The 22,914-nt window shown below is 39.4% G+C and overlaps 2 protein-coding genes and 1 long non-coding RNA gene across 5 annotated transcripts in view; 2 read left to right on the top strand and 1 right to left on the bottom strand.

Annotated features, from left to right (window-relative positions):
* The window catches only part of LOC138970656 (uncharacterized), a 273,936-nt gene that overhangs the window by 125,448 nt on the left and 125,574 nt on the right, over positions 1-22,914 (top strand). The gene's annotated exons all lie outside the window — the stretch shown is intronic.
* Positions 106-11,780, bottom strand: LOC138970548 (probable tRNA N6-adenosine threonylcarbamoyltransferase). Its single transcript, XM_070343016.1, has 13 exons — positions 11,706-11,780; positions 11,427-11,552; positions 9,693-9,812; positions 9,206-9,307; positions 8,663-8,736; positions 8,281-8,376; positions 6,681-6,730; positions 6,234-6,312; positions 5,795-5,894; positions 5,223-5,279; positions 4,689-4,764; positions 4,137-4,235; positions 106-335 (listed from the first exon to the last, which is right to left on the bottom strand). Exons 2-13 carry the CDS (start codon positions 11,539-11,541, stop codon positions 296-298), a joined length of 1,008 nt encoding a protein of 335 aa, XP_070199117.1. The 5' UTR covers positions 11,542-11,552; positions 11,706-11,780; the 3' UTR covers positions 106-295.
* On the top strand, positions 12,297-21,897 carry LOC138970527 (WD repeat-containing protein 89-like). Of its 3 annotated transcripts, none has more exons than XM_070343000.1 (13): positions 12,297-12,391; positions 13,703-13,857; positions 14,234-14,328; positions 14,884-14,968; positions 15,286-15,335; positions 15,659-15,767; positions 16,024-16,087; positions 16,980-17,111; positions 17,593-17,679; positions 18,095-18,139; positions 18,709-18,903; positions 19,838-19,927; positions 21,408-21,897. In XM_070343000.1, exons 2-13 carry the CDS (start codon positions 13,742-13,744, stop codon positions 21,465-21,467), a joined length of 1,128 nt encoding a protein of 375 aa, XP_070199101.1. In that variant the 5' UTR covers positions 12,297-12,391; positions 13,703-13,741; the 3' UTR covers positions 21,468-21,897. The 3 variants fall into 3 exon arrangements, with proteins under 3 accessions (XP_070199101.1, XP_070199110.1, XP_070199093.1); XM_070343009.1 differs by having other exon boundaries at positions 12,303-12,440; XM_070342992.1 differs by having other exon boundaries at positions 12,303-12,465.

Raw genomic sequence — 22,914 nt, 5'->3', positions numbered from 1 at the left:
TTTATAGTGCAAATGTGTTCATTGTTTTCTGTTTTAAACGCACCACCACGCTTGTTTATCCACACACACCATCACACACACAAAAAATGATAATAAAAACCTTGACAGATTTGAAAAAAAACAAACAAAAAAACTGATTTATTTAGTACAGTTTCAAGGAAGTCAGATTCACATTATTATGTAGAGAGGTATTTGATCAAACACCAATATAGAGAAAGAGTTCATCACCATCTTGAATTGCTGAGATGGTACTGCTGCTGCCATTCGTACGTTTTCACAGTGGTTATTAGCTGTCTCACTTTCTCCATGTAACTTCAACTTCGTCTGTGCGAAACCTAAAACAAAATAAAACAAGAAGAGCAAACGCTCGATCGAGTCACTTTCGCAGTTCTGAATATTATATGAGGCATCAGATGGACAGGAAGAAATTGCTATCCACAACACAATGAGTCACGTTCACATAAAATTTGAGCCCGGTCACTTTTATAGTTTCCGAGAAAAGCCCAACGTTAAGTTGTGTGTTGCAGAACAGAAAAGGCTAGTTATCTCCCTTGTTTTTCTGATAACGTTCGTAAAAGGCTACAGATGTAAATACTTTGATGTAAAGAATAATCCTACAAAGTTTCAATCACATCCGATGAACTTTGTCAAAGATATAAAATGTCTAATTTTTCCTTTGACGCTGACCTGTGACCTTGAAAAAGGTCAAAGGTCAACGAAACCATCGTTAAAGTGTAGAGGTCATTGGAGGTCACGACTAAACAAAATATGAGCCCGATCGCTTTGATAGTTTCCGAGAAAAGTCCAACGTTAAGGTGGTGTCTACGGACGGCCGGCCGGCCGGACAGACTAACACTGACCGATTACATAGAGTCACATTTTCTCAAGTGACTCAAAAATCAATGTTACAAACTTCCATGAGACAGTCCTTTCACTCACACACAAACACACAGTAGTCTTCAAAAGAACAGATCAGATGGTAAAGCACACTGCACCCTTCGAACAAACACATGCCAAACATGCAAATAACAACAGATCTGTGCACAACAAAATGAAAAGCCTATGAGTGTACAAAAGGTGTAGACAGTGGAACCCCCATTTTAAGACACCAATCCACAAGGCGGAGTGATCTCGCCAACTCTCTTTTTGATCTTCATCAACGATCTGCTGCCTGAACTGCCAAAGGGAGTCAAAGCTGCTTTATATGCTGACGATCTGGTAATGTGGTGCACCGAAGAACATTCAACCACAGGAACATACCGCCTGCAGCTGGCAGCTGACAAACTTGCAGCCTGAGCAGACGACTTGTGTGTCAAGATCAATCTAGAGAAATCCACGACCACACTCTTCACCTTGTCCCCAAAACAAAAGCCAGGAGTCATCAAACTTGGCGACACACCACTCAGGAATGACGATGACCAAACGTACCTTGGTGTCAAATTCGACAAACGACTGACCTGGAAACCACAGATCCAGAAAACAAACAAGAAGAGCAAACGCTCGATCGAGTCACTTTCGCAGTTCTGAATATTATATGAGGCATCAGATGGACAGGAAGAAATTGCTATTCACAACACAATACAGATGTAAATAATTTTATGTAAAGAATAATCCTATAAAGTTTGAATCAAATCCGATGAATAGTTTCAGAGATATGATATTTCAATTTTTTTCCTTCAAGACATACCTGTGACCTTGAAAAAGGTCAAAGGTCACCAAAGCAGACGTCAAAGTGTAGAGGTCACTGGGAGTCACGTTCACATAAAATTTGAGCCCGGTCACTTTTATAGTTTCCGAGAAAAGCCCAACGTTAAGTTGTGTGTTGCCGAACAGAAAAGGCTAGTTATCTCCCTTGTTTTTCTGATAACCTTCGTAAAAGGCTACAGATGTAAATACTTTGATGTAAAGAATAATCCTACAAAGTTTCAATCACATCCGATGAACTTTGTCAAAGATATAAAATGTCTAATTTTTCCTTTGACGCTGACCTGTGACCTTGAAAAAGGTCAAAGGTCAACGAAACCATCGTTAAAGTGTAGAGGTCATTGGAGGTCACGACTAAACAAAATATGAGCCGGATCGCTTTGATAGTTTCCGAGAAAAGTCCAACGTTAAGGTGGTGTCTACGGCCGGACGGCCGGCCGGACAGACTAACACTGACCGATTACATAGAGTCACTTTTTCTCAAGTGACTCAAAAACAAAGCCAGACGCAAATTGGCAATCATGAGAAAGCTGGCTGGAACTAACTGGGGTGCCAGTGAGAAGACCCTGAAGACACTGTATGAAGGCACGGTGAGACCCCAACTTGAATATGGAGCCCCAGCCTGGTCAAGCGCTTGCAAATCCAACCTGCAAGCCCTGGACAAAGTCCAGAATCAAGCACTCCGTATCATGACGGGAGCAATGAGGTCAACTCTAATCAAGACCATGGAGTCCCTGACAGGAGTCCAACCTTTGATCACTCGAAGAGACACAAAGACACTCATCCAAGCAGAGAAGTAGAAAAGCCTACCAAAGCACCCAATGAACAGCAGAATGGAAAAACCTGTCGGGATCAGGCTGAAACGCTCAAGCTTTGTGCACTAAAGCAGAAGCCTCAAGCGACAGTTCCTACCCCACCTGCCGGAAAGCACTCTACCGCTCGATGCCACAGGAACATGCCCAACACCTTGGGAAGCCAACCAGAGGGTCCTCGAGATCAACACAACCGTGAAAGGCGTGACATCACGGGACACAAGTGACACCAGTAAGAAGGCGCTTACCCTGGCCATGATTGCAGACCACTACCCTGAAGAAGCGTGGATCCATGCCTACACTGATGGGTCAGCCTCTGATGCTGTGAGAGATGGAGGAGCTGGCATGCTAGTTCGGTACCCAGAGGGAGAGGCACAAACAGCGAGCATTCCCACAGGTTTGCACTGCACCAACTATAGTGCAGAAGTACAGGCCTTGAAGACAGCAGCCACAATAGTTGACGGATCAGACCATGAATGTCCTCAGGTCGTCTTTCTGACAGACGCAATGTCAGCACTCCAAGCTCTGTCTGCCAACAAAGAAACTGAGCTCAACAACAGGTTGCTCAGAACTGAAGGATCGTGCTTCAGTGGGTGCCAGCTCATTGTGACATAGCAGGAAACGAGGCTGCAGACAAACTTGCCAAGGAAGGTGCCTCAAAGGAACAGTTCACGTCCCAGCTGCAGTACAAGGAAAAAAAGACAATAATCAAAAACAAGAAGAAAACCAGAGCGGAGAAAGATGACTACAACCTGCTCCAACGTGAAGAACAAGTCGTCCTACTCACACTCCACACTGGACATAACAGTCTAAACCATCATATGGTCACAAAGCTGAAGCTAGATCCCTCCCCCTTATGTCCGTGTGGCAAGAATCAGACAGCAGAGCACATCCTGTAGGCTTGTCCATACCACAGTGCTCTGAGGGACAGGGCGCAGTGGCGTAGTGGTAAGACATCGGCCTCCTAATCGGAAGGTCGTGAGTTCAAATCCCGGCCGCGGCCGCCTGATGGGTTAAAGGTGGAGATTATTCCGATGTCCCAGGTCAACTTATGTGCAGATCTGCTAGTGCCTTATCCCTCTTCGTGTGTACACGCAAGCACAAGACCAAGTGCGCACGGAAAAGATCCTGTAATCCATGTCAGAGTTTGGTGGGTTATGGAAACATGAACATACCCAGCATGCTTCCTCCGAAAGCGGCGTATGGCTGCCTGAATGGCGGGGTAAAAACGGTCATACACATAAAAACCCACTCGTGCAAAAGACATGAGTGAACGTGGGGGTTTCAGCCCATGAACGAAGAAGAAGAAATGCTCTGAGGGACACCATCTGGCCAGAGGAGACAGCGCTACAAAAGAAGCTATACGGCCCCAGAGAGGACTTGGAGAGGACAGCACGTTTCGCCCTGCAGTCCGGACTGACGATCTAACAGCGAATGACAAGAAGAAGAAAACACCAACCCCTAATTTAAGACTCCCTCCCTTTTAGAATATGTTGTCTCAGATTTTCTGTCCATAACCTGTAAAATTACCCCCCTTTCAAGATTCTCTCCTGTTTAAGACCAGATTTTATCAGATTTATGGAGGTGTAAAAGGAGTGTTTTCACTCTATATGTGCTGACCTTTGTGTGCAAGTGGTATCCTTCATCTCTGTGGTGATCCCAGAGCGGAACATTTCCCAGCCTGCCTGGGCAATCATGGCGCCATTATCTATGCAAAACCTGTTGGACACAAAGACTTTGGTATGGTTGCATTTCTACGCATATTTTTCAACTCAGTATCTGCGGAAATCATTTGAGAGTTTTCCATTATGAACTCAACCTGCTGCACACAGGTTAAGACTGATGTAGAAGACGTTACCATTTTGTATTTTGAAAATTAGTGTTTTGCTAAAACAGTTCAATAACATCGTGTAAAATGAATTATTTTTAAAATAGTTAAAATCTGAGCCCCATACACATAATTGATGTATAGCATACCACACCAAAGAAACAAAAACTGCAACTTCTTCATTTTAAACCCCACATGGAAACATTTATGTTGTTTTCTAAGCCACAGATGCATGCAGATTTCTTGACTGGCAAAAACCAGAAGAGAACAAGAACAATGGTAACAACAATAGTCAATAATTATATGATCTTTAGTCTATCATCCCCTTTGACTTTTATCCCTACCTTTCATCCGTAGCAAAAAGAGTGGCACCTCGCTCCTCTGCCATCACCCCCATCATTTCCTGCAGACGCTTGTTGCCTGGAAGTGTATGTTAAAATGTCAGGGGGGGAAAGCATGTGCAAGTAGTGTGCAATTATAGCCAAATAAAAAACCTAGTTTTTCAGGAGTTTATTCACTGTTTGTCAAAAGCTTACGAAACATCACTTAAGCCCAAAGACTAAAATGCCAGATCAAATTTGCTTCAAACCAACCGAAACAAAATAAAACAAACAAGAAACTTCTTGATATACAGTCAAACATGCCTTGAAGATCACCTCTCGATAACAACCACCTGTCCATAAAGACTACTTCTGAGCGGTCACTTGGGTGGTCGTACCAGACAGACTTGACTGTAATATGCATTATTACATTGCAGTTAGCATTAGATGTATGAAAGACCAGCAAATACTTCCGCTACGCACACAGCTCCTAAATATCTCAGCTCTTATATTCCTGAATGCTGCAAAATGAGCTAGGCATTGAAATTCAGTCCTTACATCCAACACCTCCTACAATCAGTACTTCCTGGGAACCACAATGTGCCATTGCTCTCTCTGAAAAAACAAAAACAAATGCATCTTTGCTTCAATCCAATAAATAAAGCTGTTAATTAAGACAACTGAGCTTTACAGTATCAAGAAAACTTGCACAGGCTCTGTGTTTAAACTGAAGAAGAAAAAAAAAGTTACACACTTTGGCTGTGGCAAGTATGTAGCTTTTATTTTTATTTTTGTAAGTATCTCTAGGTATGAACTAACAATGAGTGCTTCTGTTGACCTGAGGGGGATAGTGTTTTGCTGGATGGCGCAAGATGTAGAGGACACACAGGCACCATATATGCGCGTTAAACTTAGCTAGAGTTTTCAATGCTTGAGGAAATTCAAAATGTAGCGAAAACCTAAGCTCTTACTTTCACACTACAGATCAGTCAATTTTGTCTCAATAGTCCAACTTCATTTGGCTTTACTGTTGAAGAAAAAAATAGACCATAAAGATTGTTGATTAATAAACAATAAAACCATTGCCCCCCACCCCACAGAATGAGAGTGTAGTAAAAGATATACTGTACCTGTAATTTCAATGAGCATTGCAAAAACAGTTTCTTGAAGTGAGAAGCACATGTCAGCTGGAGTATACTCTCCCTTTTCTATCAGTTCTGGTGCTTTTTCCTGTCAAGAAATTAAAAACAAAATTGTATTTTAAATCAGAAACCTCTGAACTTTTCTTTCTCAACACTCAACAAACACATTTGAGTTATGAATGAAAGGTCACTCCGGTTGTTTCCAATATTGTTATATCAGGGTAAAATTCTGAAGCCTTAAAGTGTCGTCATATAATTTTGATCATACACATCTCTCAGTTAATTTCTTAATTCTTAATGCCAACAGAAAGCACTTCAAAACCCTTCTTATCAGATAGCATTGCTACATTTTGTCCTGTGTATGTGTGCGTGTGCATGTACACCTGTATGCATGCAATGCACATGTGAGTGCGTGTAATAAAGTTACCTCAATAAAGGACAGAAGCCCAGAGAAAGAGACGTCCATGCCTTTGACAACATATGGCAATTCAAGATATTTTTGTCCCCTGAAAATGCATACATTGTCAATATAAGTAAAAAAACACAGGGAAAAAATGCAAACTAATGCACATTTTGAAAGATGCTTGGACTAGGGTACTGCATCAACAAAACATTATTACAGCTAAACCATGACAAAGACACAAACTATTACAACAGTGCATATGCGTATTACGCCTAGAGGTGGAGACATGCACGCTCTCTCTCTCCCTCTCTCTGTACTCCCCATGAAATGGGTCAACAGCCTTTGTTCAATAAATCTTCATTTCATCTCTCTCTCTCTCCAGTTCTATGTGTATACATATATGCACTAAAAAAACACAAATAACTGGTATTACTGATAAACATTTAGACATTTAAAAGACCAATCACTTACTGTTTTGCCAGCTGTTCGATATTGTAGCCAGGGCTGGGATCATTGGATAACTGAAAAAATTTAGTAACATTAAATATTTGAAACGATTCTTTCTTTCTTTCTTTATTTGGTGTTTAACGTCGTTTTCAACCATTCAAGGTTATATCGCAACAGGGAGAGATGGGATAGGGGAAAGGGGAGAGATGAGGTAGAGCCACTTGTTAATTGTTTCTTGTTCACAAAAGCACTAATCAAAAAATTGCTCCAGGGGCTTGCAACGTAGTACAATATACAGTCGAACTCGCTTAAGACGAATCACTGGGGATCGGAAAAAAAGTTCGTCTTAACCAAAATTCGTATGAAGAAAATTGATTGATTTTTTTTTTAAAGGCAGAGTAAGCCTCCCGTAAACCATCACAGATACGGTCAGGCTTTTACACACAGTACAAACACCATTTCATTTAAACACTCACCAATTGAGAACATCCTAGGTGCCCTCGGTAAAGAGCGAACAATTTTCAAAGAATTTATTTTTGCGTGGTTTATCTTACCCCTGAGCCATCGTGAACCCGTGTGATCCAGTTTTCCCTTTTCACAATGCAGTCGTCATAGTTAGTCATTTGAATGCGACTCGACGTGAGCTTATCTACAATAGCACGTTTTTTTATGCACGAAACAACGGCTGTGGTTCACAAGAACTCTAGCGATGGCTTTTGACTGTTGAGAGGAACGGCGATTTGCATTGATAAACCGGCCGTCGTCTGCTATGACCCTTGCGTGAACCTGCTTCCGGGCTTTTCTTTTTTTAAACTTTCACAACTTCGAATTGTTCTGATCTTGTCTTGATGAAAAACGAATTCTTTTATGATTAAAGAATGTTTGTGTAACAAGCTGTCAATTTATTATTTAGATTTTAAAAGTTAGGTCTAGCGCAAAAACGAGGCGCCGTTGTTGTTAACGGAACAAGTCTACGAAAATAAATTCTTGGAAAATGTCTCACGCTCGACAGAAAGCAGCCAGGATGTTCCCGTTCGGTGAGCGTTCAAATGGAAGTATGCTTGTACTGTATTTAGACGCTCGGGGAGCTCTGTGAGGGTTTACGGGAGGCTTACTGTGCCTTTAAGTCTTGTACATTTTATGGTGTTTCAATGTGTTTCTTTCGCAACTGTCATGCTGCTTCACGTTTGGACAATACAGTGACATATTCAGTTACATGTTCATGTGTGTCTCATGTTGAGTGTCGAGTGATGAGCACACAGATGTTTCATCCATTGCCAAAAACAGATTCTTGGTTCAATTTCCCTTGAAAATAACATAGGTTTTACTTACCTACCTACTGCCAGTTTGGAGCTAGATTTTTTTGTGAATTATTACACCCCAAACTCCAATATTCCCTGGCAGTGAGGAATGCACATACGCAAGTTTTGATTGGCAGCGAAAGGGTTAAATAGTCGAACAATGTGAGAAAAATGGTTTCACTGTGAACAATGGTTCATAAGACAATGACAGATCAACCCAGATCTTCTGGGTCTTGCTTGTTGATAGTTGTTATATGGATCCTATGAAATCAAGGTTTCAAAAAATCTCTTAAAGTGTAAAGCCATCCAAAATAGATAATTACCTTCAGAACACGAGCAAAGCGATCGAGGCAGTTTCCAACTGCAATGTCGATGGTCTCACCAAATATTCTGTAGCACCTTTCAGAATAGGCTATAACCTGAAATGAAAGAAACACAGACAGCCACAGTAACACATATATATACACACCAAGTTTACAATCATGACAAATCACTTCTTTTCACTAAATTCTGCTCAACTCGGCCAAAGGGTAGTACATGTAGTTTTATATGTGACCATTGCCCTGTGCTTGTGAGAGATAAATGTAGCTTTTGCTCCTTTTTCATCAAAACTGTTACTGAGCATACATATACAGTGCTTGTCTGACTTATTTTTCATGGTCAACTTTCACTTCAAAGAATATTGTCTATAACGCTGCAACAAACCTGTGTGTTTCCTCCACTGACGTAAAGAACTGTTGGATTTTTGGAGCCTGTAATCAGTCGTCCCATTTCAATGTCTGATCAGTATCATTCAGGAGAATATTAATTCATAACTCAACAATTAATCAGTAAAAACATGGACAGTGTTTCAAAAAAGCAAGGCAGGATATAAGTTTCCATATCATACAGTAGTACCTGCGATGAAAGAACACTCATGTGACCAGCCAAAGGTGTGAATGTGTCCCCACATTGTAGGTGGCATGTATGACAAGTATAAATTTGTCAAGATAATAGAGAAAGGAAAAAAGAAGGTGTCTTTTCATGGGAGGTGTCCTCTCACTGGAGGGGCCACAAATCGCAGGTACCAATGTATCAGAAAAGCATAATAACAAATTAACAAACAAATACCCTATGTTATTTTCTAAGAAAAGGGCAATCTTAAAATGAGTGAAGCTTTTAAAAGACACTAAGTGTCTTGCCCAGCTGCTTGCAATGTAATTATCATATCTGCAGGTGAGCATTAAAACTAATGTCTGAAAAAGATACGCCCAATGCAGTGGTTGACGGCAACAATGGGTTTCTTCCACAGTTGAGCCACTGTTCTTGCAACAAGAGCTGTTGACACCAGTGGCGCTCCCATTCCTGGACCTGAGATGAGAGACAAAAAATGTGGAATGTGTTTTTAAACAATCTTGTCCACGGCATCCTAAATGGTGGGGTAAAAACGGCCATACACGTAAAAACTCACACATGCAAAAAAAACCCATGTATTTGGGAGTTTCAGCCCATGAACACAGAGGAAGAAGAAGAACAAGTCCACAACATACTTCACCAATGTTTTTCCCTTAATCTTTTGAGGCAAACACAGTTTGTTCCAAATATTGGGATTAACTTCATTAAGGTATTTTACAAGGAAAAACAATACTACATAATCTCTGATATGATCCCCTGAATCGTTTTTTCTAACACTCACTGTCCTACTCAAAGTGACAACACTCACTGTCGTACTCAAAGTGACAAAGGAATTATATACCTTTTGTGTAGCAGATGACATCAATGTCCTGAGGTTTAATCTTGGCTTCATCCAGCGCCTGTTGAAGCACGCTTAGGGCATGTTCTCTGTGGTGTCGAGCTGTGTCTTTTGGCAGAAAACCTGGTACATCATCAACAGCAAACAATTAATTTTTGATCTGACAAAAGCAGTTTGCTGACATTGTTAGAAGACAAGAATAGTTAGTAGTTAAAAGAACGTTTCATTTTTGACAAAACAAAACATTCACACATATGTCGACCCAATTGTCTTTATGGTGGAGAGGCAAACAAACAATAAATATGAGATAAACAAAACTTATTTGATGTTTTTTGTCTAATCTCTTGCAAGGCAGTTTTATAATAGACAGACAGATGAAAACCATTATCAGATAAGTTTTGTTCATCAAATATTAAATAACTAATTGTTTTTATGTCTGTGAATGGTGGGTTTTTTTCCACAATGAAACATTCCAATTAATTAAATAACCAATCTTGTCTTTTGATTCTGAATTTTGGAACGTTAGCAGTGAATCTGTTTTTGAATTTTTGTTAACATTATATTAAATCTTTTACAGAGCAAAACTGGTTTTCCCTTTGAGAAGTAAAAGTAGCATACATAATTCAAATTATTTGAGATGGTTTTTTTTTTAGCTTGACATGCGAATAACCTTTGATGTCAGACAAGAAAAGTGCACTGCAAGGTAGCCAATGAAACAACAAAAATGAAACACTTTGCTGACAGCATTACTTATTGATCGTATATATATATATATTGTAGTGATTTCATGCATGTACAGAAGGCTTAAATTTGTATGCAAGTATGTACAACATAAAAACTGCATGAAGCAAAACTCCAGCCACCAGTACACACACACACAATCAATCAATCAATATGAAGCTTATATAGCGCGTATTTCATGGGTACAGTTCTAAGCACACACACACACACACTCTCTCTCTTGATATTCAATGATATTTTTTTGTGTTTAATTTTCTTGACATTGTGAAATGATGTGAATGTGCCTAATTGTTTATGTATATGTCGTGCCGAATTCACGGAATTGCCGAATTCGCGGAATCGGCAACATGTTTGCCCATTTCGCGTAATCGGCAAAACGCTGCCCATTACGTGAAATCGGCAGCGTTTTGCCGAAAATGCGGAAAGGCCTCCAAAATTTGCCCATTTCGCAAAAGCGACAGCCAGTCTGTTACTTTTTGTGTCACCAGAACATTGCATTAACATTGTTTTACCTCCCTACTATGTTTTGTATGGTCTATGTTAGTCTGTGTCGAGCATGACTCCGGAAATGCACGAAAACTACATTTTTTGCAATAACTTGCCATAACTGATCGATTATTGCAATATCTATCCATTCGAGTATCTAGTTGTCTAAGTGTGATGATATCTCAGGCATTTGAGAACTTTAAAACCAAAAAGTGGCTGCCGATTTCTCAAAATGGGCAAATTTTATAAGCCTTTACGCGTTTTCGGCAAAACGCTGCCGATTTCGCGTAATGGGCAGCGTTTTGCCGATTACGCGAAATGGGCAAAAATGTTGCCGATTCCGCGAAGTCGGCAATTCCGTGAATTCGGCACGACATGTTCATTGAAATTGTAATCATTGTGTGCTAAAAGTAAAACAATACAAAAAACTTTGTCCTTGTTTTTCTCTGCTTTAAAATCTCCTTTTATCTTATTCTTTAAGAATAAAATGTAGAAACCACTGGTTCTGACCTTGCCCTGGAGGGGTGATGTAGGTGTGTCGAGGGTTTGACAGAACAACACCATCTTTGATTATACCAATGCCAAGTTTGTTGGCGCTCCCTTCAAAGCCAATGGCAATCACCATCTTGACAAACCCTGTATCAATCAGAACAGATGTACTTCTATTAACGTTATTATTCATTCATCTGTGGAGAGAAAATGACAATAGCTACACGAGAGAGAGAGAGAGAGAGAGAGAGAGAGAGAGAGAGAGAGAGAGAGAGAGAGAGAGAGAGAGAGAGCACCTACTTGATGTTGGCTTCCAAGCTGGTGTTCAGTTAGAGTTGGCTCCCGTAGATGACCGCATCTTTTCACCCTAAAACGTTGAGACGGTCAACTTTTCAAAAATAAAAATGTTACATAAGAATACTCTTGATAGTTTTTTTGTAATGTGTAATAGTAGCATATCGTTAAGAAAAGTCAAGAAATGCATAGGTTAGCTTGTCAAAACGTAACAGATTATTGTTTTGTGTTAAAAGTCCATTTTAAACATTCGGGAGCTTTACCTCCCTTGAAAAACCATGCGGTCTCATCTAGTCTTACCGTGCAGTATTTCAGTTTTATTTGTTTTTGTCACTCACTCCAACTTTGATTTTTCTCTATAACATTTTGACACTGATATGTATGATCGATGTCAAAAATGCATGTTGATCTTTTAAATTGCTCTTGATCTGTTTATACTTGTTTCTTCCTCCCAAAATCTCTTTTTCGTTTACATCATAACCATGTTTTTGCTTCATGCCATCTTTCCATTTGTACCTTTGCACGTTCATTAAGTGTAAATTGTTTTCACTATGTGGCTCAAAAGAGCTTTTTGTGAATAAAAACTGTTCAAACTGTTCAAACTTTCTGCTTCACAGTGCTTGTGTTCAATAGCTCCTAGTCCGAAACTGCCGGGAATTTGTGAATTGGCGCAGATTGGAAGAATCCATCAGGTAGCTGCTGCTGTCATTGAATAAATCGAGCCCAAAAACGTTGTGCAAAGTGCGTTCAATAGTACATTTTCAGGGTCAGTGCACTTTCACTTTACAGCAAAAATCAACACTCATCATCATGTATCAAGTTCAAGTTTTGTTAGTCCATAACCCATGGGGGCATTTTGAACAATAAATACAATCAATACAATCATGATCAGTTTACTAAGTTCTAACTGCAAATAAGTATTGCTTTGATATTCAACTTATGCATGTTATTTGCTGATTGTGCTAACAATAGTAACATCTTAACATCAAAATCATAAGTTTTAAATGACACAGGTATGGGTGCGTGTTACAATGTTAGTTTCCTACATGATGTATGCAAGCAGTATCCAGGTTTCCCAATTGCTTCGTTTCCGGCCGATTTATGTGTAGCACGTGATGCGCACAAAAAATATTGGCGGTCTAGAAGTGTCGTCTGCCCAATGATCGCGGCGGCTTTCTTGACCGCCAAGGACGACCACGCACGTTGTGAGACGTCATTCGTTAGACCTCAATATGGTGCAACAAGTCATAGGATCTCAAACAAATGCAACGTCTGATATATATGTAGATCTTTGTGATGGTTTTTGATAAAGTTGAACATTCAGAGAGCACAATCCAGTGGCATTATTTTACTTATTTTTGATACAATTACAAGTCCTTTTAATCAAACCAAAGAATTATTATCGTAAAATTAATTGACGGATTGAGCTCCAAAAATTAGCATAAATAATTAATTTGGTCATTTGATAGACAAAAATTACTGTCATAGGAGAGAAAATGCATACATAATATCGACAGAGTTGTCTCCCTTTCTTCTAAAAAAATGCACCAAAATGACTGCGCCAAGGTTTTTCTTTTAAAACTCACGTAAATAAAAGGCATCTGTACAGTTCATTCCGTAACTTCAAAGGTATCTAATGTGACTTGTTATGCTTACAGGAGCATGTTCTGCAAAATTAGAGGCTCAATTAAATTGCAATAGAAAACTGTTCCTGAATTCAATTACAACGCTAAAGTTCAACATCACCACTTTTTGTATTCTAGGGTAAATATGCAGATGTCGCTCAGTAAGCTGAACCAATTATTAAACTTGTGGACATGCTGACACAGATACCCAGGCAGACACACACATGCGTATGCATGCACACAACCATGTGCATACAGCTTTATATTACGATGATTGGAAACACTGACTGTATTTTACAAAACATACCGTATTTGATTTTCACGTCTGTGTATTTGTTGAATGTAACCAGCAAATTAACACTATTGAATCTTCTGTAGGTTTTCCAATAAGAAAAGTGGAAGAGGTGACTTAAAGTGATGGAAGCTTCTGATTTGGTCAGCCGTTTGCAGTCACTGGGCCTTCAGCACAAGTCAGCTGTGTCCTTGGTGAAGACAGAACCCCACTATGTGCTTGATATGGCAGCACAGCACAAGTTAGCACAAGTTTTACTTCTCTCACACTATTTTTTTCTGTCTTGTGTTCTTATTGTTTGGTTCTTTGTTTGGAGTTAAAATGAATCTTTTACCTTATGATAAGAAAATAGAAGGCTTAAATATGTTGTGTGACATACTATTATTAATTTGCTTTAGGTTTTCAGATTAATTTGTAGTTACTTATGCAGAGTTTCTTCTTCTATAATCATGTTGTCAATGTCATTACCATCATGCGTGTGTGTGTCACTGTGTGCCTATTAAATATATGTAGTTGCTTATATTGATGTGTGTTAATTGGTTGTGTGTTCATGGCCAGCCACTGTGTAATTTCTCATTTGAGATAGTAAAGTATCATTATATTGTATTAATTTTCAGAGGTGGCGAGGACAGTAAGCTGGCAGTAACAAGCAGTAACTACACTATCAGGCTTTTCTCAAGATTCAGCCTGGCACAAACTCAAACACTGACAGGTATACATGTTTATTTAAATGGGCATGACATTAGTTACAAGTATTAGTATTACACTAGCCTTCTACAGTTCATGATACTCTGACTTTGCAAGTCAACTCAATGTCTTATGCAAAGAAGCTGATGTTTGCATTATAATGTTCAGTAATCCATGTACTATTAGCAGCATTAAATACATTTTGCATTTTGACCACATTGGATAGGACTCACTCAGCTGCAAAGAGTCTTTTCTCATCTTTCTTCCTCAGTATAGAGCAGTGGGTTACGGGGTCTGTGTATATCTCGCAAAACGTCTGGCCAAGAAACTTGACCATGATCGTCACACTCACAGCGTCAATGCCATCGTGCGTAATATCAAGAATGCTTATAGTTATCAGAATAAAGTGTATGAATCACACAAACTTTAGTGGAACTGGCATGTGTTTTCGGCACTATACCATAGAATCAATTTTGTTAGATGAAATTATATTTTGTTTGTTTCTTTTTTAAATTTGCATCATTATAATTTATATTCGTCATTCTTTATTTGCACATAAGCTAATTTTGGTATATTGCAGGACACACAGATGTTATATCGGGAATCCACTTTCTACACAGTGATCCTGAACTTCTTGTGACATCCTCTCATGACAAAACAGTCAGGTAGACAAAACAGCTGTTTAGTGTTAACAGCCAAATGTATTTGCCATGACTGCATCCTTCTTGTCACATGGTACACACAGATCGTATCATTCAGCCTGGGAGAAATCACCTTATGAGCTCATATATTTGTCTCTTTCACTTTGTTGATTCTGTTTACCTCTGAGTTGAATGCAACTGAAATTGTTAACACCTTTTCATTCTTTGTTTATTTATTTGGGTTTTGTTTTCTGGTTTGGTTTTCTCTGTTCGCATTGTTTGATACGTTACTTAGCACAGGCTGTTTGGAATTTTTATTTTAAGTTACCTTTTTGTTGCAGAGTATGGGATTGCAGAGCAAGTTCAACCCAGGAAGTTCAGTTATTTAAAGGTACGTGCGTTACATGGCATGTTCCTTTCAATTGTTCTGGGGACCAATAACACTAACAGATCAGAATTTAATTTTGTCTAATAATTTGTTTAATCTTCGTTTATTTGGTTATTTGTTGATTGTGTGCAGCATTTAGCTGTCTCTTTAGTCCTCCTGGTGCATTTGCTTTATCCTGTAGTTGGCTGCTCAGTAGTTTAACAGCCTTGTACTTGCAAGAAAATATAAAGTCTTTGATTGTTAAACTTCATTGCCAAACCAAGTACACATATTTCAAGCTGTACCTGACTTGAATTTAGTTGAGCATTGGTTTTTCTGCTTTACAGGGGAAAGTAACACAAACTGCAGTTTCCTGAGCTGTGATGTCAATGCTTCAGACCGAGTGATATGTGCAGGGACTGAAAAGACCAGTGCTGATACATATTTGTTGTTCTGGTAAGACTAAGAGTCAAGCTTGGCCGATAATTTTTTTTGTTTTCCAGTACAGGTGAAATTGTTGTATCATTTAGCTAAGATTATTTTTGTATAAATAATGTATGGACAAGTTCATCTGATTTTCGTGATTACACTTAGCTGTTCATACTATGGAAAACTTCTATTGTACACAAAAAATCAAGGATCTCCATAGGGTAATTTGTTATCTGATGGAACAGCCTGATAGAGTAATGAGTTAACAGTCATACTGTTACAGGGACAGACGGAAGGCGGCAGTGCTCGGCTGCTATGAAGATTCACACGATGATGATGTTACCGAGGTAAGAACTTCAATGCTGTTGTTTTTATTTGGAGACATAATCTGTAATCTCCCAACTGTATATATATGAGGAAGGCACCCTTTTCATTCTTTTAAGAGGGATGGGGGAGTTGTTGATGCATTACAAAGCCGGTGCAGAAATTTGCCAAGTTTGGTTGTTGTGTTTTTGCATTGAGCAGGATCTCTTTTGAATAATTTGTAAAATAAAAAAAGTCAATTTTAGGAAGTCTATTAAAAACGGATTGCTTAGTGAGGTGTCGAGTCTTCTTCTGCTGCGTTCGTGGGCTGAAACTCCCACGTACACTCGTGTTTTTTGCACGAGTGGAATTTTACGTGTATGACCGTTTTTTACCCCGCCATTTAGGCAGCCATACGCCGTTTTCGGAGGATGAGGTGTTGAGTTATCTAATATAGTTGTGCAGCAACATACATAAAGACAGAAACACACACACATATACACACACACACACTCTCTCTGTCTCACCCACTCACTCTGCATGATCAAAATCTAAACCATTTTAAGCTTGATTAACTCTGAAAGAACACCGGCACGGTTGGCCTAGTGGTAAGGCGTCCGCCTCGTGATCGGGAGGTCGAACCCCGGCCGGGTCATACCTAAGACTTTAAAATTGGCAATCTAGTGGCTGCTCCGCCTGGCGTCTGGCATGGGGTTAGTGCTAGGACTGGTTGGTCCGGTGTCAGAATAATGTGACTGGGTGAGACATGAAGCCTGTGCTGCGACTTCTGTCTTGTGTGTGGCGCACGTTATATGTCAAAGCAGCACCGCCCTGATATGGCCCTTCGTGGTCGGCTGGGCGTTAAGCAAACAAACAAACAAAAACTCTGAAAGAAGCTAAGGTTAATTTGGTTTTGACATGTTGACTCATCAACAGGTTCGTTTTCACCCCACCGCAGAGAAGAGTTTGTTGAGCGGGTCAACAGACGGTCTGGTCAATGTGTTTGACGTCATGCAGACTTCAGAGGATGATGCTCTGATGTCCACGTACAACACAGAATCCAGTGTGGTAAGGAACATGAAAAACAAAAGAAAGAGTAACTGGGGCTGCAGATGTTATAACATGTTTGCAGTTTTTTCACTGTCAAACTGTACAGTGTTATTGCCTATCCTACAGAGAAACTTCCCTTTTAAAGATGCAGTGCCTAAGTCACAGCATGGAGAGCACTAATTTGTCGTTTTGTCGCAGATTACATCTATCTCACAGATACCTACACATACCTTTAGTGTTGCCAGCCAAGGTATTAAAATACAAGAAAGGTCAATTATTGGAATGTTTGATCATAGACAAAACACAAGAGAGAGTGTGTGCCAGCCTTGATGCTGAAGGAAATTTGAATATCTGTAATAGGAATGAACATTTTCCTTTTTTTTTTTACATTACAGAAAAGACCACATTTTCCGTTTGATTTTTCCATCACTAATATCTGAGTTTCAGTATTACAACATTTCTGATGTCTGCCTTTTTGTGATTATTTCTGTCCTTGCAGGAAAAAGCTGGTTGGTGTGGACCAGATGCCAGATATGTTTACTGCATAACACACATGCGTACATGGCATGTATGGGATACAGATGGGGTACGTTTTAATAGCTTTCATGATGATAATTGCATAAATGGCAAGATATAATTTGCAATTTATACAGGGCTGAAAGGGGTATGGAAAAGAAAGAGACATTGTAGGTATTACAAAAAAGTACCACAGTGGACAGTGACATTTTTTTTTATTAATTGTGAGATACACTTGATACATTCTGAAGTTGACTTTAATGTTGCAAGCTTTTAACATTTGCTGCTGAAATGCCTATTACGTTCGATTTTAGTTCAGTTTCATTTGTGAGCCATTATTTGATTATTTATGAACAATGTTCTGATGTGATATTAAAAATATCATTTCCTTGAGTCAACATGTCTGCTGTTTTTTGGTTTATATATTAAATACTTGATTATAGTTATAGATCACTAAACAAAAAAATTATATCAATTTATTCCAGGATGAAGACATACAGCAGATTTCAGACGTGGAAGGAAAACTGGAGGTATTTTATTTTCATTATTTTAATACATACTCCATTTCTCAGAAATTGGGGTCACTTCCTCCCAGTGGAAAGCTAGCAGCAGCAAGATGCAGACATCTTGGGAAGAAATAATTGTTATAACCACTTGTGAGAATGCGATTAATCACAGACAGTGAGACACACACACACACATGCACACACACACACACAGAGGGATCATGCAGATGACTGGCTTCCTGCATAAAATTGGCCTTCTTACAACTGTTGGCGTTAGTAATTGGTGCGTAGGGATGAACAGATTATTAAATACAACATGATTGTGTATTCACCTACAGTTTTCATCAAGGACACAAATTTGCTGTGGCTGATCACAGGGAACACTTTGAACACTCAACAGGCGTTTTCATACACATAATGTATGTAGAGGACAAGGTATGCTGCTGAACCTGTAAACACTATTTCTTTCATAGGTGTTGAGAATTTTGATTGGAATTGTTAAAACTGAAACATTGTATTAGTAAGTGTTGATCAGTGCTGTAAGGTGTTTACTGAAAGTGAGTAGAATTATTGCATTGCATTAATGGTTTTAGAGTCTCAGCAAAGTGGATTACCTCGTGGATTGCATTCCTGCCGCCACGCCTAGCAACCAATACCTTCTGGTTGCCGGGACACACTCAGGTGACCTACACTTCCTTGACCTCTCAGACTCTGAAGATCCCAAGGTCGTGTCATCATTAAAAGGAGGTCATTCTGACACAGTGAGGTGTCTCCACTGGGACAGAGAGGTACAGTTTTATTTAGCATGCGTGTATAGACTGATCAGAGGCTTTGGTTATGTTACTGGAAAATACAGCAGCTATGTTTTCTTATTCCTTCTGATGATAACAGATACTTGGTGGTCATTTTTGCATGTTCCTTACACAAACAGAAGTTATGGGTTTTCTCATATGGAGTGAACCATGAGAGGTCAGAGGGATGGGAGTGGAGATATTCGAAGCTGTGATGGGGGAAGGAGAAATGGATGGGCGAGGGGAGGGCAGTGTTGATATCTGGAAGTTATCACAGCTGACAGGCATTATTGTTCTCACTACGGCCACGGGCGTAAAGGAATTCGTCCTTTCCTTTTTTCCTTGGCTTTCTCCTGCAGAGCCAGTCTGAGCAAACTTTGAGTTTCGCTGTTTTTTGCTGGAAATATGCTTTAACGGTTTAATTGTCTCCAATAAATGGAAAAAGCCTATATTTTAATAGCACGAAAACAGTAAATTAAAAAGTCGGTGAGTCTACACCTGCCTTCTCTTTTACCTCCGATAAAAACACTACAAAATGTAACTTCTGAAGTTGAGAAAAACAACAAAAAATATCTGTATGCTTTTACCATATTATAAAGGTTGAAGTAGGGAAATTTGAAAAGTTTCTGTTCATATTGTACAGGCTTCTAATGTCCACGAGTGTAGAGCCGGTAGGCAAAATGTTTATTTTGCAGTGGACGATACTGCGAGCGACCTCCATGCCAAATCTAATGACAAGCAGACTCTCTGGCTCAGAGTGGCGCCTTGAAACGTATGAGAACTAAAGAGGCAAAAGTGATTCAGGTTTAGTAACATTTGATTTAATGGAGCAGGTGTGAGAAGAGAGGAAGCCCAGAATCAAACTCGTTGCCATTTTGTTGTTGCAGGTAGAATAAATTTGATATGACTTCTAATTGTGTTTATTTTGCAGACTGAAACATTAGTGACTGGGGGTGAGGATTCCTTGCTCTGTCTGTGGTCACCCAACGCTGCTCATGGCAAGGAGGTTACCGCACAGCAGGTATGCTTGGATTGTTGTAGAATATGTCTACACCTACACTTAGGGCTTGGAATCCTCCTGACAGTGTTTCTTTTTACTCCTCCGTTACTGCCCGAAACCTGCCACCCTTGTCTCTCTTTTGCCCAAAGTTTTGCTTTGAATGCACCAGATTGCTTAGGCTTGGTTCCAAATAATTTTTTTAAATTCCAGGGGGCAGGCCTTGGACCCTCAAGAGGGGTGCCTCTGCTTTGCTTAGCCACTTTGATAGTCCACACATCAACATTTTCCTTTTTTTTCTTTTGATCTTTTTTCCCATTTCAGGCCCTGTACAATGCTACAACCTAATAGTGGGCCATGGACTCGTAAACCCACACTGTTTGGTACCTTATCAGTTTCACACCTAAATAGAAAAGTCTGAGTTAAATTTGATGAGCATCTTTTAAATGTGTACTAGACACTGTCACTTTAAATCCCGCATCGAGTTTCAAAATCACTATCCACTGAGTCAGTTTGATCCCAGTACTTGCTGTTCCTTTTCATTCCCAGATGCCACACAAATTCTATGCGTTTCCAGTGACCTATGTTGTGCTGGATTTGCCTCCTATTTAAAGATTTGTGTGAACTGAAGTTAAAAGGGTGAGAAAAAATTGGCATCAGCTGTCGCCATTCGCTTGTTGGCATCTGGTTGGCGCCTTCGGGTCATACCCAATTCATAAGTAGATACACCGAAGACAACAGGAGAACATCATTTTCCGTTTGTTTTTTAACATGCATAACTAAATCTAAACAACGAAGTGACTGTGGTAGGATGAACAAAGTTAAAAAAAACAAAGGAATACTGTACTCACCGATACAAGAACGAGACAAGACGGTACGAATTTTCGCTTATGGAAGCTTCATCAGGAAAAACAAGAACACAAAAGACAACAAAAAGCAGACGCAACACGGAACGAACAAGGTTTGAAAGAATGTGTTTCCCCTCCATTTTCTTTTAAACCTTGTTCGTTCCGTGTTGCGTCTGCTTTTTGTTGTCTTTTGTGTTCTTGTTTTTCCTGATGAAGCTTCCATAAGCGAAAATTCGTACCGTCTTGTCTCGTTCTTGTATCGGTGAGTACAGTATTCCTTTGTTTTTTAAACATGAATAACTAAAATGATGAGGGTTTGGTGGAAACGTTTCCCTGATATTGTAGATATCCACATGTGCTGTTTCATACTGGCTTTTTTTGGTGTTTTTGTAAACAGAAGATGTCTGCAGAACTGTGATTGCTACTCTTACTTCAAGAAAATGCAGTCAAACAAACAAGAACCAAAAAATCCAACCCAACAGAAACATAGACTAATGCACATTCTGAGTTTGAACATTCTATTGTCATGCAAAATTATTTGCTTTCCTCAAATTTATTCCAGGAAGGTGTTCAAAATTAAAATGCAGTATATTGTTTTGGAAATTTGTTTATGGATGAATTTACACTCACAAGCATGCTACTTCCATTTTTTTCAGAGAAAGGTCAAACCCAAAAAAGTAACACCAACTAAAAGGACGAAACCATACACCAGATAACACAGTCAAATTCAGAGATTGCGTGTCACCGCACCCATGCGTCAACTCTAAACATCTGGTACACTGTCTTGAGAAGTCTTCGATATCCTTCCTTTGTTGAAGGAATTGCAACTGCTAAGACATGATGGTGCTCTCTGTGTTCCCATCCAAACTGCAATGATTATCTGCATAATACTGTGCGGAAGAATTTTACTTATCTTCAGTTTTATTTGCACTGGGTGCGTTGAGAAATTCAGATGAAAAAACATAAGAATTTGAGGATGCTGTTACATTTTGATAGAATCTTTTATAAATTGAAAGACTGGATATAATTACATGTACATGTATGTCATAGAGCATTTTTAGAATGAAAAAAAGAGATGAAATATGGATTGTTATGAGAGCATGTTTAAAAGGACCAAAAAAGAGAAAAAATATGATGAAAATATGATACAGTTTGGACTTCTGTTTGGTAGATCAACAGTGTGTGTGCATTGTGTGTGTGTGCGCATGTGTTTGCGTGTGCAGACAAGACTTACAGTTACACAAATTACAGATGTAAAGACTGCATGTCAATCATCATCGTATTATACTTCTGACACCCACGAGAAGGAGTTTCAAGCAAGTTAATACAGACTTTTTAATACCGGTTTTCAGAATTATTCACAATTCGGCACTCACATTTTAGGGGTTAGTAAAAAGCATTGAAAGCCTGTTTTTCTCATGAGCACTCAAACATGCAAGTAAGGCTGATGGGGTCTGTGTCGACCAAAAGAGTGGGATTCCCTGTAGGTCGAGTTCCTGTAGGTGGATTCCCTGTATACCTAAGACTTTAAAATTGGCAATCTAGTATACAGGGAATCCCACAGGGTGCAGTTTTTCAATAAAACTTGCAAACCATACTCGAATTTCTAAGAAATATCAAAAAAAGATCGAAAAACATCAAATTCTAACGATGTCGCTAAGCATCACGTGACTTTCATTGATATTAGCAAAACGCTACAGGAACTACACCCTGTGGTATTCCCTGTATACAAGATTGCCAATTTTAAAGTCTTAGGTATACAGACAATCCACCTACAGGAACTCGACCTACAGTGAATCCCATTCTTTTGGTCGACTTAGACCCAACAGCGCAAGTAAGAATTCTGCAACAGTTTTATTATTTACTGTACTCTATTCTTTAGTTATTGCACTGCAGCGGTAACATTAACAGATTATGAGGACAATTAGGTCAGTTGGACCGGACTGGATTGAAAATAAGTATAATTAAGTCTTAACTGTTATGGTTTTGTACACTTAGTTGGAAAAATTGATGGACAGAAGACCCGGTACCTGTCACAACTATCGGTTGGTCGATCGGTTAGGAGTCAAACCAATGTGGCAGATCAAAAAAGTATGCATCAGCGACTGAAGACTGGCGCCTGATAACAACACTGTATATAGCACTATACCCTCATTAAAGGCC

This window comes from Littorina saxatilis, linkage group LG1, assembly GCF_037325665.1.
Source record: "Littorina saxatilis isolate snail1 linkage group LG1, US_GU_Lsax_2.0, whole genome shotgun sequence".
Taxonomy (NCBI): domain Eukaryota; kingdom Metazoa; phylum Mollusca; class Gastropoda; order Littorinimorpha; family Littorinidae; genus Littorina; species Littorina saxatilis.
Note: the sequence above shows the minus strand (reverse complement) of the source record. Positions and strands in the feature narration are given on the sequence as shown.